Below are 18,834 nucleotides of genomic sequence, written 5' to 3' on the forward strand. Positions count from 1 at the left end.
GAAGTGGGGATTATAGTTATGGTCCTAATTAAAGGCCATTTCAAAAGCCAGAGAAGTTTTTACACGAGAAGTGTATAAATATTTATACAGAGAAGTAAAACATTACCGTATTACAGAAGGGACTGTGTTTATATTTCGTAATAAAGATTGGACATTATGGAAAAATCCATTTTTAATCTGCTTTTATGTAACCCAGGAACACCAAAATACAGATACTAAAAAAATTTTTTAAATAGTATTAGTTGCTTTCTCTCAAAAGACAACCCTAGATTTCAACTCCAGCATTCTGTGTTGGTGAGTGTCCATATTGCACGTATTATCTAATTAGTTTATGCCTCGTGGTGGTTGTGTGCTGGTGCAGAGAAGGCACTGGATAGCTATTAAGTTTGCAACCTTGAGTGAGAAGGGCCGACCACGGCAGACCAAGACTGAACGGAGAACCAAGATCTCAAAATGGGTGTGCACCACCTAGTGGAGGTTATCAGGCACACCCTTCTTATGAATGGGAGGAATTAAAAAGTGCCAGGAGAATAAAAAGCAAGATTTGAAGTTCCCAGGGATCTGATAGCTTTCTCTCTCTCTCTCTCTCTCTCTCTCATTTTCTTTTACCACCAGAGTTTTTGCAATAACCAAAACAGAAAGCATAGCTGAACAGTCCTAGTTTTAACTTCTTCTGGCTGCATTCAGAGGTCAGATACATACACATAATATATATCTGAGAAATTGGAATACATCTGATAAAAATAAGAATTTACTCTTGATGGCCACCTGGATGAGAGCTGTGAATCCTAAGAATTAAGAAGACATGTTCTCATTTGTAAGTGGCAGGCAGAGAACAGAACCGAACATCACTGCTCTGTGATGCTAATGATAACTCAATTGGCTATACAGTAGTAAAATTATTTTAAGCCTTACTGTAATAGTAAGGTAAATAAGCCTTACTGCAACCAGGCTGAGTTATGTGTGTGTGTGTATGTGGATGTGTGTGTGTTACTATATAGAACAACAGATATAAAAATCTAGGCTGAAGATTTTACAAGAGAACTTTCATTATGAGACAAGGATTGTAGAGAACAAACTATAACAACTGTCTTGTAGATGGCACTTGTTTCGGAGAACATTTGACATTTATATTCTGTGTAGGTAGCAACTTCTAAATCTTCAGTAAATGTTGATTGGAAACTGTAGTGTTCACAGAATCTAGATCTAGTAGAAACCTCTGGAGTTTCCTGGTTGGATTCTTTCCTTTTATAGATGAAGGCCACAGGGCCCCAAGCAATTAGGCATGCTGCTAATTTGTGGGCAAAGAAGGAGTCCCCAACTCTTGGAGCATCATGTCTCCTGACTTTCAGTTGAGGGCTATTTCTGCTTTGCTGAGCTGCTTTTTTACAGGAGAATTAAGGGAATAAAACTCTCTGCCCCCCACTAGAGATGAAAAGTCTGAAAAAACCTTTGGAACCCAACAGCAAAGCAGTACTGGGTATTACCCTAACAAGGGAATCAGCCTAAGTGGTAAAACATACCAGTGAATGACTTCTTAATCTCCCATTAATTGGCCCTGACTACTAATGAGCCTGGCATTAGAAAAATGTAAAACATTATCTTATTTCTGAAAAATATTTAAAAATAATGCATAATCTTACCTTGTAAACTAAGGTCCTCATTGAGCAGTGTAAAAACCAAACTCAGAAATGATGTGCAAATCTGGCTATTACAATAGGACACTTTGATATGCAACTTACTGTTTGAAACAAGCCAATACAAATGCACATGTGATCCCCTAAAAGTCAAAATTTCAATTTGTAAATGTAATGTACATTTATAAATGCCTACAAACCTGCCAACTTTGGCCCCCAGGACTTAAAAAAATACATTTTTAAATACACTTCATTAAAATACATTAAAAAATATACATTTTCAAAATACATTTGAAAAGCCATGCAGTATATTACCTAGCCATTTCATTCAAGTACCTCTCACCAAGCCACTTTTCCATGAGTTTATATACATCAACCACCTTTGTTAGTAAATCTTCAAGGAAAGCCAGTGCTTTTGTCTTTATCAGTTCAAGTCGGAACTGTGTGGCTATCTCTATTTAAAAAGAAAATAAGAATTTTAAAATGTATACATGCATTTTTTAACCAACTAAATTCAATTTTAAACCAATCTTGCTTCAGTTTGTCCAGATGTAGGTGCACATTTAATATACGAGTATAGATAAGTAATACCTGATCTATGTCATTGAGAAAAAAATGTAATGTATGGTAGGGTCATTTGACAGTTTATTTAAACCAAAAGTATAAACTGAGATTTACATTTTATTGCACTTTATAGCAATATACTCTTTGATAAATTGGAATGGAAAAACACAAATAGATAATTTCTGTATTTCAAAAAAAAGGAAGGTACAAAGTCTCTTGATAATCTCCCTACTTTTAGAAACTTGGGATAGCAATGCCATTGTACTTTGTTAGCACTGGAAAAACTAGGGTAAAACCCATGTGTCCCAGGGCTTATGGCTGCCCCTGGCACACACTATCCACAGATGTGGATTTTACTTCTGAAATAGTTTTCCCATCTTTCTTCTTTGCTTCTTCTACCGCCACTGGCCTAATTTGCTAAATTTTCTGATTTTTTTTTTTTGAAGTCCATTTTTAGTTGCATTATATGACAAATGGAAGAGACAGAAGGAGAATATGTCTTGTAAAATCATTGTTATCTACAGAAAAGGAGGCTCTTGAACATTATTGATTCATGACTGGCTCTTCTTGGCCTCTGTTCCCAAGAACTCACTTTCAGGGCCTGTTAGCCTTTAGTTAGCATTTATTTTCCTAGTGAGAGGCCTTAATTATTCTTAGCATATAAAACCACCAACACACGTGGTCCTAAGCCTTCTCACACTGACTCTAACATATTCTTTTTGTTTCTGTTCTTTGAGATTCTAATTATTGCTGGTGTTCTCCTAACCCCTTCCCAAATTTTCTTTGTTTCTTTTTGAGATCCCACCAGACAATTATAGAACAGTCAAATCTAGCCCTCGTGTGGTTTTATGAAAACAACCAGCTAAATGTATTTTTCCATTGCTTTGCTTTGTGTTCTAGACACAACTTGAGCCAGTCATGGGCTGTTGGTCCTACTGGTCTATTTTCCACTGAAAAGTATCATCTTGGTTTTTTTCAACTGCTACCTTCAAACTGCAGGGCAGCAAGATGTTCTTCCTTGATTTTGAGCATCAGTTCCTTTTTCCTTTCCATTTCGGCAGTCTGCTGTGGTGACACTGTCACGGGTGTGGCTTCTGCTATTGGTGGCGATTTACCTAAAAGGACAGTGGAAGGTGCCGGCATGCAAGTAACACACAGCTACTCGGATAAAATGAGAATGAAGAGAAATGTGCGGGTCTGTAGTAAACCTCTTGTGATTTGCAAAGGACCAACCCTGGCCCTGACTGTGAGTTTGAAATATTGACCTTTCCTTGAGAATTCTCCAGGTGGCATCTCGGCTAGATGCATATAAAAATGCCCCATTTGTGTAGCATCATGGGAAAATGAAGTGGTACTAGATTCCAAAGAAGGTGTGATTCAGAGCCTGGGGACAGAAATTAGCAAACCACAACATAGCATGGATGCCATTAGTCACTTGCGAAAGCACCGCTCCATACAAGGCACCAGTGTGAGCCAAGTGTTTCCCAGATCCTCATCAAGAAAAGACCAGGGAATAACCTCCAGAAGATATGGCTGAAATGAGGCTCATGGTCAAGAATCTGTAATCTACTGAACAATCTTTTCAGTAGCACTTACCTACAAGTACTTCAGTGATTACGTAAGAGAATTAGAAAATAAGCATTTGTCAGCATTTGTCAGAGAATTTGCCCTTGCGAAATGGCAGTGTGATTCCAGCTGAAGGCCCCATTCACGTGATTCTACTTAGTGCGGTAAATCTGTCTTGAAGGTCTGACCCCAATGGGTTCAAATTTTGTGAAGAGGAGATAATTGTAAACAAAGAAACTGTAATAAAATGTAACGGCAATAGTAGACGTGTGTATTAAGTTACAGGTGAAAGAACACTTAATTTTGCTGGATTTCTGTTTTATCGTCTGTAAAATTAAGGGACTGGACTCAGCCATTTAGCCATTAAGGTAAACTGAAGCATGTCCTTCAAATGCTGCTTCTTTCTTTCATTTCTACCATCTGAGATGGACCATGTGGTGTGTTTTTTTACGCAGTGCTATTCTTCTCTTTACTTCAATGTCCCCCCCACCCCCTGCTCTCCCCGCCCACATCCTCAGTGCTTCCATCTCACTCCTGCTCAGGATTGCTTAAAGGTACTCTGGGAAGTGCTTCCCTACCCCTCAGATGGAGTAGGTGACCTTGCTCTCAAGGTCACCTGTACCTTCCCAACTAAAGAACAATGACTGGTCAAATGTCTGTCTCTGCCAATAGACTAGATTTCCATCAGGCCAGGGACTGTGTTTTTGTTCTTGTTCAAGTTCATCATGGTGTCTTTAGCACCCATCATAGTGTGCTGCTAGCAGGTGCCTAACAATCATGTCATGTCATGAGCAACTGACTACAGAGGTGACTTCTGCTCACATATTTCTGTCTCTTCCTCTCTTGCCTCAACTTACCTTAAATATGTACAGGTGGGTAATGTTGGTGGCAGAGTTTATCCCCCAGGTTGACGGGAGGTCTCTCCCAGCCCGAGTTTTCTCTCACCTCTATTTTCCATCATGTCTCCAAGACAGAGATTAGGCAGGAGGCCTCCAGGAGAGAGGTACTTGCTTACATTAAACCAGAAACCTGAATTCAACCTGAAACTTACATCCACATAATCACTTTTCACCCAAACTTGTCTCGGGTACTGCAGCCCCCTTGAGCACACTTTTCAGATGACATATTGTCATCTTGGCATTCTTCTAGCATGTTCCAAACTGTTTTTGAGGTTTGTTTTATCTTGGAGACATTTGACTATTTGGATAAACAAGTTAGGTGAGACAGGTACACGGTATGATCAGCCAGCTGACACCACAGGAGCCCGAGTCTCTAAATTAAACCTAACAAACAGTAGCTTTAATGTGTCTGCTTAAATGTTTGTGTTCTACCAAGGAGAGGCGTAAGCATCCACAGTTTTGGATGCTAAAACCAGGAATACCTTTTGCTTTTTTGTCTGCCTTTTTTTTCTTGGGCGGTTCATTTTTGACTTTTTTATTTGTACCCATCTGAGGAGATTTTTCTTTTGTATCTGTTGGCTGGTTTTCCTTTTCTTCTTCCATGAGCCTCTGATGAATTTCCGCAGCCACCTGGTTGTATACGAGCAATATTTTAATTAATGCAACACTTAGGAAATATGGTAACTGTTTGGATTGAGTCATCACTCAATTCCACTGAAGCCTCATTCTATTGCAAACAATCATGTCATGTATTCAATCTTTATGGAAAACACACTTTGGTGTCTGTGACAGTGTCATGGTTATGCTTTTAAAAAGCTTCCTTTTTAATCTCAGACTCTATGGATTTAGCCCCCTCCCCACTCCCCATTCTTCCAAGTTCCTGTTATCTCTTGGCCTTCAACCCAGGGCATTCTCCTGTATCAATGTTTCTCACCTTTTATTATTATTATTATTATTATTATCATCATCATCATCATCATTACTATTATTAGACTCCCCTACAGAGTTCTAAAGACAGATTTTCCTAATAGCCCCCTCCATGAAATTTTAATGTTCCAAAGTGTATCTATGTATTTATGCATACTTGTGCTTTATACATAAAATGGGTGAGAATTTCTCAGCCCCCCCCCCCCCAACCAAGTTTTGGGAATGCATGTTCTGTATTGATTGGGCTCCCAGACACTTGGATGCTGGGCTTCCATTCTACTCCAACACCAGCCTCATCCAGGAAGTGCTCATGAGAATGACCTGTCCTGCAGGCTAGCATCCCTTCTAGTGTCAGCTTCCTCCACTCGGGGCACACTCAGCCTCCAGCCAACTCAGCAACCCCTCCTTTCACTTGCACAGGTGTCCTGCTTTGAGAGGTTAGTTGTGGGGCCACCCCAGAAGAGCTGAGGAATGGGGAGGGTGGGGTGCTGTTGGGTCCTGTCCACATCTCCTCTGAGGCTCTGTGCTTCAAGCAGCAGGAATAACTTGTCTTGGGGACATGCCTGCAGTTTCAAAGGCCGGACCTTATGAAGTGAATCCAGCTGCCCCTGGAGAGGTGAAGAGCACTTAGGGGTGTAGCCCTGAGAAAGGAGAGTGGGGAAAAAAGACTCTCGAAAGGGAGAAAGCAAACCTGCACACACCAAAGTGGCAGGAGCAACATATGGTTGAAAACCTTAAAACCTCAATAAAGCAATTGGTGATGAAACGGGGGTCACGACAATTTATTTATTAAAGTGTTTACTGTGTCCAAACCTGACGTTATCTCTGGGGAGGAGCGAGCGAGGGGCCAAGAGGAGAAGGAGGAAGTTGCTTGGAGGTGAATAGAAAGATGAATAAGGCACAATCTCTCCCCTCAATGACACTTCGTCTTGGCAAGATACACCAGCCAGTGCCTGCTCAGCCAGAATTCCTGCACACTTCCCACCCCAGGGCTTGGCGTATAACTGTCCCCAACTGTTCTCTGAATGTGAAGTGTTGCCCAATCTTCCAAATGGGCTTTAAGCAGCTTCTAGCACCTGCTGTGCTCACAGAGGATGCCAAGGAAATGCTTATTAATAGATGGAATTTCTTCTAAAATAATCATATTTCACAGAATATACCCACAGCTTCCTTAAGATCAGTGGAGCCCTGGAGAAATAGTGAAAGGTTTCAGAGAACAAGGTTTCAGTGTGTGTGTGTGTGTGTGTGTGTGTGTGTGTGTGTGTGTATGTGTGTGTGGTTTTAATTAGATGCCCTTAATCCACAAAAATGGATTTCATGATATCTACTGTACTTTCAAATTCTTGGTAAAGCTGAAAGCAGACTTGTTAACATCCCCCCACTAAATTGCAAGCAATTCATTTTTGAATTTGTTTTTGCAAAGCACAGTAAGTTAGCAATTTTCTTTAAAATTGGATGTTTCTCCTTTATAAACAATCTTGTGGTGGTGGTGGTGGTGGTGATGGTGATGGTGATGATGATGATGATGATGATGATAATTATCATCATCTGCATATTTTTGGTCCATTTCCCTCAAAGACCTCTGGGTCTCTTTCAAAAATTAACATAATTCACAATACATCCAGCAATCTACCTGTAAGCCCAAAGAAACTCTAGAAATAATGTCTTGACATTGTGGGTGTTAAATATGACTTGTTTCTTTGAAATCATTGCATACCTGCTAATTAGAAGAAAGTTTTTCTGAAAATTAACATAGCACACTAAATGGGTAGCCCTTGGTAAAATTGCTATGTAGAAAAAAAGCCTGTTTTAAAGTGCTCTTATTTCAGCTGTGTTAATCTCTGCTGGTACCGTTTTCCCTGCAAGTTTGCCGGATCACACCTGTCTCACTTGAAACTTAAAATTCGATGAAGGTCATGTAACATCAATGCCAAGAAAATCCATTAGAAACATAAAATCAGGATTCAAATATAATTATTAGGAATACAAATTAGATTAGTAATTAGTAAACTTTTCTCCTATGCTTTCTATGTGGTTTTTTAAAGTCTGCAAGGGGGGTGCCCAGGTAGCTCATTTGTTTAAGTGAGCAACTTCTGCTCAGGTCATGATCTCACGGTTCGTGGGTTTGAGCCCTGTGTCCGGCTCTGTGCTGACAGTTCAGAGCCTGGAGCCTGCTTTGGATCCTGTGTCTTCCTCTCTCTGCCCCTCCCCGCTCATGCTCTGTCTCTGTCTTTCAAAAATGAGTAAACATTAAAAAAAATAAAGTCCATAAGAAAATGGTACAATTTTCAATAAATGTTCTAACGTCATGACTTATTATATTTACAATTTCTAAAACACTTTCGTATATATTATTTCACTGATCTTTCAGCCATTCAAGAGTGGAAAAGTGTGTGGAATGTCTCCCATGTTACAGATAAGGAACTGAAGGCTAAGATAGGCTAGGTAATTTCTGTAAAATCACACAACCGAGAGAGGTTACCTTTGTGCTGTATGATGATCTTCGTGCTATATGATGCTCTTTCTAATAATGTAATATTTTACCAACTCATTTTCCCTAGGCAATTCTGATGGGATTTCTAAGACTTGTAAATTACTTATGTAGCTCAATAAGAATAATAATTCTTTTTTTTTCTTGAACTCCTAGATCTGGTTTCCCACTCTCTGGTGCTTGGTCATTGTAATCTTGCAGTGATCACTATGGTCATTGCCATCATCATCAACAGTGACATCAGGATCATCGGTATAGCAGCAGACTGTGCTGAGGGCTTTAGTGTCATATTAGATGTGGGCACGATGCTAGGTGCACAGTACATAAAAAGTTTTAGAACCCAGTTAAGTATTCAGAGAAACAACTAACGAGATAAAAATGACAAAGAATGACATAGATAGTGAAAGCCGAACGCTTGAGGAGACAATATTGCTACAGGGACTGGAAAAGCACATGATCAGAGAAGGCAAGGCCTTCAAATAGGCAGCCAACTAGTCAGGAATCAAAGCAGGAACTAGCTCTGAAGAATTATAGAAAACATACAATTAAGCAAATAGAAGGAAGGAGGAACATATTTTAGGAGACAAAGATGATATTAGCCAAGGCATTGAAATTATTAACACCCATGAAATATGTAGGAAGCAATATCTAGTTCATTTATGAGAGGGTTTGATGAGTTGGTTCCAGCAAGATAGGGAGCTCTGAGCCTCTGGGTCAAGGGTTTAGGATTCCATGGTGGCTACCGGAGGTCATCACACTACCCCATTTTCCTCTTTGATCAATAACAGAAGATCATTTCTGTAGCTTATAAACATCATATGCTTTTTTAAAAAAAAATAAATCAATCCTTTTCCTTCATCTGGATCATTTTGCCCTTATAAATATAAAGTAGCTATTGAGATACTTGGGGTATCTACCATCTACCATCTTTCTATATGCTTTCTGTTTGTATTGTTTGTTTCTAAATCTTTTTCTGTTCCTTTTTTTTCTTCTGTTGGATTGAATATTTTAAATTTATTCACTTTTTTTTTTTCGGGGCGCCTGGGTGGCGCAGTCGGTTAAGCGTCCGACTTCAGCCAGGTCACGATCTCACGGTCCATGAGTTCGAGCCCCGCGTCGGGCTCTGGGCTGATGGCTCAGAGCCTGGAGCCTGTTTCCGATTCTGTGTCTCCCTCTCTCTCTGCCCCTCCCCCGTTCATGCTCTGTCTCTCTCTGTCCCAAAAATAAATAAACGTTGAAAAAAAAATTAAAAAAAAATAAAATAAATTTATTCACTTTTTTTTCCTATATTAGTTTGGAAGTAACACACACTAATTCACTTAGTGGCTACTCTATGAATAACACCTTGAATTACTGACTAAAAATATGTAGACTTTGATAAGTTAACAATTCATGATATAATTCCTGGAGTAACCATTAGGAGAAGAGTAATAGAATGCACTACTTCCAAAAAAGTCAGGGGAAAAAAGCAAGCAAGAAAAAATAAAGGACAAAAATGAGAGGATGAACAAAGATATATCATGTAAACAATATTTAAAAGTATAATTTCCAAAAAAGCATTATAAAGAAGATTAACTCCTAGTAAGAAAAGGTTCAGTTCATCAGGCTTTTCTTTTTTTTAATGTTCATTTATTTTTGAGAAAGGGAGGGAGAGAGAGAGTGCACACAAGCAGGGGAGGGGCAGAGAGAGAGGGGAGACAGAGGATCCAAAGCAGGCTCTGCACTGACAGCAGAGAGTCCGATATGGGGCTTGAACTCCTGAACCATGAGATCATGATCCAAGCCAAAGTCAGATGCTTAACTGACTGAGCCACCCAGGTGCCCCCAGGCCCAGATAGCTTCTTGAAGGCTACTAAACATTTTAAGAGGAAATAATTCCAACTTCCTCAAACTTTTCTAAAGAATAGAAAGAGAAGAAACATATCCTGACTTGATTTATGAGGCTAGTATTACCTGGATGCTAAAAGTTGACAAGGCTAGAATGAGAAAGAAAGATTATAGAATTTTCTCACTCATGAACAAAGATTCAAAAATCCTAGGCAAAGTATTAGGAAGCAAATCCAGCAATATGTAAGAACAATGATGCTTCATTATAATGTTGGACTTATTCCAGGGAGGCAACGTAAGTCTAATATTAGAAAATTGACCAATATGATATTTAACATTAATAGAAAACAGAGAAAAGAATCATATGACAATTTCAATATATGTGGAAAAAGAATTTGTTAATACATTTATGAAAACCCCTCAAAGTAAGCTATAAATGAAAAGAAATTTCCATAATCTGATAAATATTATCCTAAAAAAAAATCTATGGCCAACATTTTTGTAAATTTTGACAAGCTGATTTGGAATTTTATATGGAAAGGCAAGGAGCCAAGAAGTGCCAAAATACTCTGGACAGATGACAAGGTGAGAAGATTTGCTCATTTAGATAAATAAAGGATATGACAAATAAAGGATTGACAGTTTTCAGTACAAATATGGAAAAATAGAGCAATGTGACAGAACTAATTTATGATATAAGGTCACCTAATTTATGACAAAGATGATACTGCCATGAAATGGGGAAAGAATTTGGCATTACTTACAAAAACTGAAGTATTATGTATAGTATTATCTACTGACATCGAAGCTAGCAAATACTCTTAGATATATATCCAATGGTTGTGTGTGCATATGCTCAGCAGTGGGCAAGTACTAGAATGTTCATAGCAGGGCTATCCATAATGGCACACACTGGAAGCCCAAATGTGTATTCGTAGCAGATCAGTTAAATAAACTGGGATAAGTTTATATAATGAAACAATATACAGCAACAAAAATGAATGGACTACAGCTACACTCAATAACATAGAATGAATCTCATAAATAATGTTGAGCAAAAGGAAACACAGAGACAAAAAGTAGGAGTCCATGTATGTAAAGCTCAAATGCAAGGTAAGCTAAATTCTTCTGTTAAGAAATACAGACTAGGGAGATAAAACTGTTATGAAAATCAAGGCAATGGCTAGCAAAAAGGGAGATGGGGCTTCCGTGTTGTAGGGATGAAGGGGGTTAGGTCTGGAAAGGGGCACAAGAAGGACTTGGTAGGTGCCGACCTTTCCCACTTCTACTGTGTGGTGGTTCCACCAGTGTGTACTTCAGGTGCGTTCATCAAGCCGTGCAGTTTTAGGTTGTGCACTTTGCCAAAACTCACATTAAATGTTTTTATAGAAGAAGCAAGATAATGACAGGAATCTACAATCACTTTTGAGAGGAGAAACGAAAGAAGGAACAAAAGGAAGAGAGGGAGAACGGAAAGGAGGTACTGAGGCTGCTGTGAGATAGACTAGAGAAAAGAACCTTCGAGGCAGAGTGGCCAGGAAGGGACTCAGAAAATGCGAGTTGACTCCTGGCTCTGAGACCCTGGGGCAAGCTCCTCTTCTAACTCTTCCACAAAATCTTTTGGAAGGTTGACACTGCCTCTTGTTTGGATGGGATATTTCAAGAAAACTCAAAGAAGGCTTGGCCCAGAATGAGAACAGAACCACACCGGGCACCCAGGCCTGGAGGATGAAGGAACAGGGGCCATCCAAGTTAAACTCTGTGTGTACCTTCTTTATAGGGTGAAGCTTCTACTTACATTAAAGTTCTCTGGACACTTTTCCCTTCTCTTCTGATTTGGCACAGGCCCCCTGCAGGCAACGACTATTATCCCTTTGCCTCCCAGTGAAGCTGGAAAGGACTGGAACTTTGAACTCCTACAGTTCTAGGTTCAAATCTCCTCTTAGACACTTACCTGTTAAGTGACCTTGGCAAAATTTTTTAACCTTTCTGGATCTCCATTTTCCCATGATAAAGAGGATAATACCCCATAGGTAACTTATGTTAACCAGAGGCCTATAGGCCAAATGTGTGTATTACCTGGCTCTGTAAAGTTTTGCAAACTTGATTATTTCTAACATGTTTAAATGAGTAGGCTTCACATACAAAATTTGAATTTCTGGCTTTTCTTGAAAAATTGGAAGATCTGTCCATACTGAGCCTCATCCTTAAATGGCAAAGTTGGTTAGGGTGGAGTAGCACACTCTTCTTTAGGAGTACAATTTCCACTTGGCCACAGTCCCACCCCTCCCTATTGCATTATATTTGATATACGTCGTTGACTTTTCCTGATTGGCCCTTTGGCCTCTGTACTTGGAACGATGGCCCAGCACAGAAAATAAACTACATGTTGGTTTACTCCATTCTTGATCATATATATTTGCTGACTGAATCGTTTCAATTCTTATTTCTTTCAGAAAACAAAACAAAACAGTTCCTGAAGGTATAAAGTTATATAACATTGTGTAAATTTTCTACTCAGAGCATACTAGGAATATTGGTACTTAGTGAATGGGTTTTGCTGAAAAGGTAGTAACAAGCACTGCTTACCATGTGAGATATTGCTAAAGAAGCTTGCTGCCAGGTGTCCATTAGCAACTTCTCATCTGCCTCAAAGTTCGACACAACATTTTCCAGTGAGTAATCAATCTTGCCCTTCAGTATGGTTTTTGTTTTTGTTTTGGACGTAGCTGAATCCGGGGAAATGGATATTCGAGGAATTAGAGGAATTCTTTGAAAAACAAGCAAACCAAAAGGAAACATAAATGTTTTATATAACAGAATTCTCTCTTGGGGCGCCTGGGTGGCGCAGTCGGTTAAGCCTCCGACTTCAGCCAGGTCACGATCTCGCGGTCCGTGAGTTCGAGCCCCGCGTCAGGCTCTGGGCTGATGGCTCCGAGCCTGGAGCCTGTTTCCGATTCTGTGTCTCCCTCTCTCTCTGTCCCTCGCCCGTTCATGCTCTGTCTCTCTCTGTCCCAAAAATAAATAAACGTTGAAAAAAAAAATTAAAAAAAAAAAAAAGAATTCTCTCTTTATGACCATGTTATTTTGGAAATCTTGTTGTCTTGCTTTAATCTCAATTTTCAAAGTCGTGCTGGAAGAACTCTTCAAATGAAGACTATAAAAGACTATTCACATTTTAATAGTCTTATTAACAAGAGGAAACTAGAAACAAATAGTAACAAAACATAATTTTTACGTTTATTCTCAGTAATCACGAGGAGGGAAATTAAACAATGGCAATTATGAAGAAGTGCAATTTTGAAATTTAGCCAGGGCATAAACTTCTAACAAGGAACAAATCAGTCATGGAAAAGCAAACCAAATAAAACTGGGCATCACTCCTTCAAGATGACTAGTATCATTTGGCTTCTTGAAGTGGAAAATTAAAAATCAGGATATGAAAGATGTGAGGTCTGCAAGGGGGAATCCCATGGAGGCAACAAGGTTTTGATAGTGGGTGGGACAGACATCCAACAAACCTCCCTAGTTTAGAGTAAGGATAATGATGGCCTCTCTTTGATTTGTAAAATGCTTTGGGAACAGGAAGTTAAGCTCTCCCTTCTTTCAGCCATATTGCTGCCCCTTTGTAGAAATTTTAGAGCTGCCGCTGGGAACATTCTCTCCCCGAAGGACTCCCAAATCTCAAAGGCTAAGAGAAGCAGGTAGAGATCCCCAAAGCAGAATGCTTATTATGACTGGGATCCACCCTGGTGATACAAAGTGCAAAGAGCCCTCAGCTTGGGCACAGAATGGGGGTGGGGAGAGAAGCTCCAGCTCTGACTTTGCTGAAACCTGAGGAGTCAGGAGCCATAATAGGAACAAGCATTTGGTTTGGCAGACTCAAACTGCTGGGGAATAGATTGTTGATCCAGAAGGCTGATTGGGAACTCCACCAAACAATTAGCTTGGTCTAGTTTTGAAGCATTAGATGTGGTTTCTTGAGCTTGGCTCTTTGATTCTTATAGTACTTGGAGGGGGTGTGCTAAGGTGCTTCAATGCCGCATACATCTACCCACAGGACAATTTACATTTTAACAATCAAGTAATGCTAAATCTGTCACTGAAACACTGAAATTCATGTGTCTAACAAGTTAAGGTAAAATTTGTGTGATCATCTCTAAATGTTTAATATAGTCCAACAAGCATTTCCTAACACCGTGCTTTGGAGGACAGCAGTGGTGGCATATCATTTAGAAATAAAATTTGGGGTTAGAATTCATTTACTGGAAAAAATTCTGGCCTAGCTATAGTTCTGTCACTATCAATAGATACAAACTGGGGCTCCTTTCTGAAGTTCCTTCCCTTGAATAATACAAACATAAGACTACTACTATTACTGTTGTTACTAATTCTTAGCAACCGCTAATTATTATTCATCAATTATTATTTACTATTATGTTGTTGTTGTTACAGGAATAAAATAGACAGCTATGTGAAAATGCTTGACAGTGTGCTTGCTTCCCTTATATATGTTAAAGAGACTGTAGCTGATTGGTTGATTGGTTGATACATTGATTGAGAGTTTTAGTAGATACTCAAAGCAGTGATTTGAGGTTGAGATTGGTGCACAGTTGTTTTGCAGAAAATAAGAACGGCCTGTTCTTTTGCCTGTTTTATTCTGCTAACCAACTTTAATAGCTTCCCCAGTATGCCTAACTTGCTATTTTGTGCTAAGAACAGAATGCACTGCTACCGTAGACATTGGAACTTGGCCTCTTTAAATGGCTCTGATGGTTCATATTGCCTGTGGAATTTTTTATTATTGGCTTTTCAAAGTTCTCTTTCAGCAGCTTGCTGAGTTACACATTTCTCTTGTATTTGTACCAAGAAGTAGGTACAAACTTTCCTTCTTGTATTTTCCTGCTTACACGTGGGCATGATTGGGACACAGTGGGATTAGATGGAGGAAATCTAGAGAGAAGAAATGGGTCTCAGATCTTATGTATAACCATATTGTGTTCAGGTCATCTCAAATCCTTCTTGGTACATGGGATGATAAAACAAAGCAAGGACACGCAATACTTATCATTAAAATAGTGCATGTAAGTTATTGTTATAACATTCAATAATAATAGTCACCACTTTTTGAGATTATTGAGACTAGATCTCAAGTCTTCTGATTCCCTAACGTGGTCCTCAGTGCTTTGAAGATTTCATTTTCTGTAATGTTCACAACAGCCTTACTTTATAGATAAGGAAACCAAGGCTTAAGAGAGTTGGGGTGACTTTTCCCCCAAAATAAATTATTTTAATTTACTCACATACACCTAGTAAGTAACAGACCCAGGACTGAAACCAGATCTGTCTGTCTTCAAAACATATTCACTATATCATATTTAATCTGTGCGACATGTACCTGCATTGACTTGAGAAAGCTTATAAAGTACACATAGTACTTTCCAGCTACAATACATATCATATCTTTGGAGATCTAAATTTAATGTTCAGCATGTGTATTATTCTTAAAATCTAACTTCTTTTTTTTCCCCTCTTCGTATTTATTGATTCTTATTTTCCCATGACCTCCTTATGGGTCATGAGAAAATATTACTTTAATTCTTAATGCTATTTTATTAGCTTATTTCAATTAATCATTTAATTTTAAGGATTTTTTATTTTATTTTTGTTACCTTAATTTATTTTAATTCTTACCTTTTGCACATTTAACGTTTTACAGTTGAGACCCACATCATAGGAATTGCTACTACTCCCACTCCCTATTTCTTAAAAACATTTTTTCTATTTGCTCATAGCTTCTCTGGGTTTGGGATCTTGCCCTTCCCCTGCCCCCACCCATTGGGTCTATAAAAGCAATGATTTACAAACTTTTGTATTGCATGGGAGTGTTTGAAAATATAATTCTTTATTCTCTTGCTCTGGCAGGAATCTGATGTTAGACTATTGACAAGCCTTTCAGTCTCATGAAGTCATGATCACATATGACTGAGCCTTCACTGTTTCTCCATTATGTTTACCTGTAAAAGAAGACTCATAACCTCTTCCATTTTCATTTACATGTAACACACACACACACACACACACACACACACACACACACAGTGCTTGGAACCTTTCATAAAAGTGGTAGAGATTCATGATTCCTTATTGAAAACCCTTAGACCAAAAGTTTTCCAGAATTGAAAATTTATATATACTATCCCCAGCAGACTCCATTGGAAGCACTTCATAATAAAATGCACTATACTTCTGCAGCAAAGTGAGTAGTCACCATAATTTAGATAATAATGCATATCAGTAGTCTTAAGTTGAAGTTAGAAAAATTTTCACTTTTTAGAGCTTTTTTGGATTTTTGATGTGCAGATACAGAAGTGTGTGTGTGTGTGTGTGTGTGTGTTTTAATGTTTATTTATTTTTGAGAGAGACAGAGACAGAGTGTGAGCAGGGGAGGGGCAGAGAGAAAGGGAGACAGAATCCGGAACAGGCTCCAGGCTCTGAGCTATCAGCACAGAGCCCGACGCGGGGCTTGAACCCACAAATCGTGAGATCATGACCTGAGCCGAAGTCAGACGCTTAACCAACTGAGCCACCCAGGCACCCAGGAGTGTGGTTTTTATTAGCAGTATTCAACTTAAAATCACAAATTTTTAATTCAAACCAAGTATAGTGGAACACGATAGCCTGCCTTACCTATGTTGGCTTTCTGAAATGTCTCTAGTATCCACTTGGACCAATGGGACTCGAGTAAATCTCTTATTGTCGTCGATTGGGATTTTGCCTTCCATTCCCCTGTAATAATCTTGAAGGAATCTCTTTGTATCTTCGAAACGGTTCAATTCTGCCTTTAATAGCAAAATGACTGTCAATACCCAAGAATGAGCAAGCTGATCTGTACATATTTCCCATCTAAGTTCTGTAAGCACTATTTTAAAATATTTCAGTTGAAATCAATTTTCTGGAAATTAAGAAAGAGAATTAGCTATAAGTGTATATCTAAAATGTCATAAAAATTAAAGATAACTGGTGACTTTGTGCTCTCTGTACTCATTGAGTATAATTCCACTTAAGAAGATGGCATTTCTATGCCTCTTGATATTGTGACAAAAGATTACAGTATGTATGATGCCTGAAGTAGTGTATATTATGCATTATTTTGACATTAAGAATTCCTGTGTCCTGTATATTCAACCAACCGATACATTACCAAATACGTGAATGTCTTCTACCAGAGGTAACAAATTAGTTGATTTGAGAGATGCCAAAAATAGGATAAATACATACACAGATGCAGATACAAAAACAAAAAATTGAAGTACAAAATAGAGACTAGGTTTTGGTCCTCTAGGACTATGAAACATAGTTGTGGAGAAATGACATGGGAAGGCAAAGTGGTAACAGATAGTTCTCTCTTCACAGTTTCTGTTCTTGCTCAATAGGTGTAGAATATGAGATCATTCCTCCAGGCTCACAGCAAAACCCATCTGTTGACTTTGCCAGTCCTGCCTTGAGCAAAATGGAGAACACAGAGGAGTTGGTGATAAGTCAAGCATCAGTTATTCACAAGGGACTCCCGGCCAGCCAGGCCATTTCCCTTTGCAGTAATGAGGAAATGCATGTATAGTGAGTGCCAAACACACAAATGTAGACCATGAGTTTTTCAGCCCATTCTCCCATTAGGTCTCAGAGCAGCTGGCATGTTCACACTGCTCTTTGGTAGTATAAACATGACATCCAGACTTTGCTTTGATTAGTAGGGCTACTTAAACCAGTACCTGAGGGCCTAAAGATTGAAGCTCTTCTGCAGAAGTATTCCATGATACATAGTTAATTATAGAAAGCATCTTTTCCAAAAAGAACAAAACTGACCTAGTGTTCAAAGCCCTTAGCTGAACCTAACCCAAGGATACTCATGAATATTTGTCAAGCAATTAATGTTGCCATTTATTTCTTAAAACATTAAGACATAGTCTTGTACTGACTGCCACATTCACAGTTTAGAATAAATAAAGGCTTTCACACTGTAGTCTACAACAGAAGACAAAACCAGTTTCAATAGATTTGTTTTTGATACAAAAAAGGGTAAGCCAAAGTGCTCCTGAAAGGTGCCTTGCACATTATTAAACTTTTCCAAGAAAATGACTGAAACAGGAAGATGTTCACTTGGTTAAACTGAGTCTACATTATAAAACAAAATTGCCATTCATATATTGTTTTAAATTATCGAGCATGTTTTAAATATTTGGATTTTAAATATAAACGTACATTGAACTTTTCGAACTAGTATTTTGAAATTATTAAGAAAACTAAATATTTTTCTTTTCTTGCATAGCAACCAAATTAAGTTTTAAAATATTCATATATGGACAAATCTCACAGTGTGATAATAAGTGTTTGCATTTGTCGTGCTGAGATACAGAATCCTAGTTTTGAAGAGAATGTTAGAGAATCATCTAGCACAGCATTTTCTAAAATTTATTGTGTAGAAAACTTGTCCTGTAGGCTGTTAATGAGTACCCTGCCGGAGATAAAAACAAACAAAAACTTTACAATGTCGAATAGTTTCAGAAATGCTGGGTTGACTTATCAAAACGTTTCTTTATGGCAGGCCATCATGGTGTCCTAATATGTCAATATACTTGTCCATCTCCCAGGGGAGAGGGAAGTGTAGAGTATTTTGTACTTCCCAATCTCATTTGATTGCTGAGTCCTTTTTCTGTGAACCATTGTGTAAAACTAGTGTTCCATGGAACCCACTTTGGGAAATGCTCGTCTAGCTGTTTGTTACTCAGTACTGCAGGCCCTTGAAGACTTCACAAGGATTCTTTCCCCTAGCCCTCCATAAACATGTGCAAACTTCTGCTTATGAGTTTCCTTGTCCAGCAGCTCAGTTGCTTCCAAAGTCTGTTATTTGACAGACAGTTCT

General features: G+C 38.7%; 1 protein-coding gene across 1 annotated transcript in view; it reads right to left on the reverse strand.

Moving 5' to 3' along the window:
- Window positions 1-18,834, reverse strand: part of SPEF2 (sperm flagellar 2) — a 185,261-nt gene that overhangs the window by 54,006 nt on the left and 112,421 nt on the right. Inside the window, exons 25-29 of the mRNA XM_030331452.2 lie at window positions 16,602-16,753; window positions 12,501-12,681; window positions 5,149-5,296; window positions 3,188-3,316; window positions 1,953-2,091 (exon numbers count right to left, since the gene is read on the reverse strand). Coding sequence (XP_030187312.1) covers window positions 1,953-2,091; window positions 3,188-3,316; window positions 5,149-5,296; window positions 12,501-12,681; window positions 16,602-16,753 — 749 coding nt within the window. The remainder of the gene's footprint in view (window positions 1-1,952; window positions 2,092-3,187; window positions 3,317-5,148; window positions 5,297-12,500; window positions 12,682-16,601; window positions 16,754-18,834) is intronic.

Source organism: Lynx canadensis, chromosome A1, assembly GCF_007474595.2.
Source record: "Lynx canadensis isolate LIC74 chromosome A1, mLynCan4.pri.v2, whole genome shotgun sequence".
Classification (NCBI taxonomy): domain Eukaryota; kingdom Metazoa; phylum Chordata; class Mammalia; order Carnivora; family Felidae; genus Lynx; species Lynx canadensis.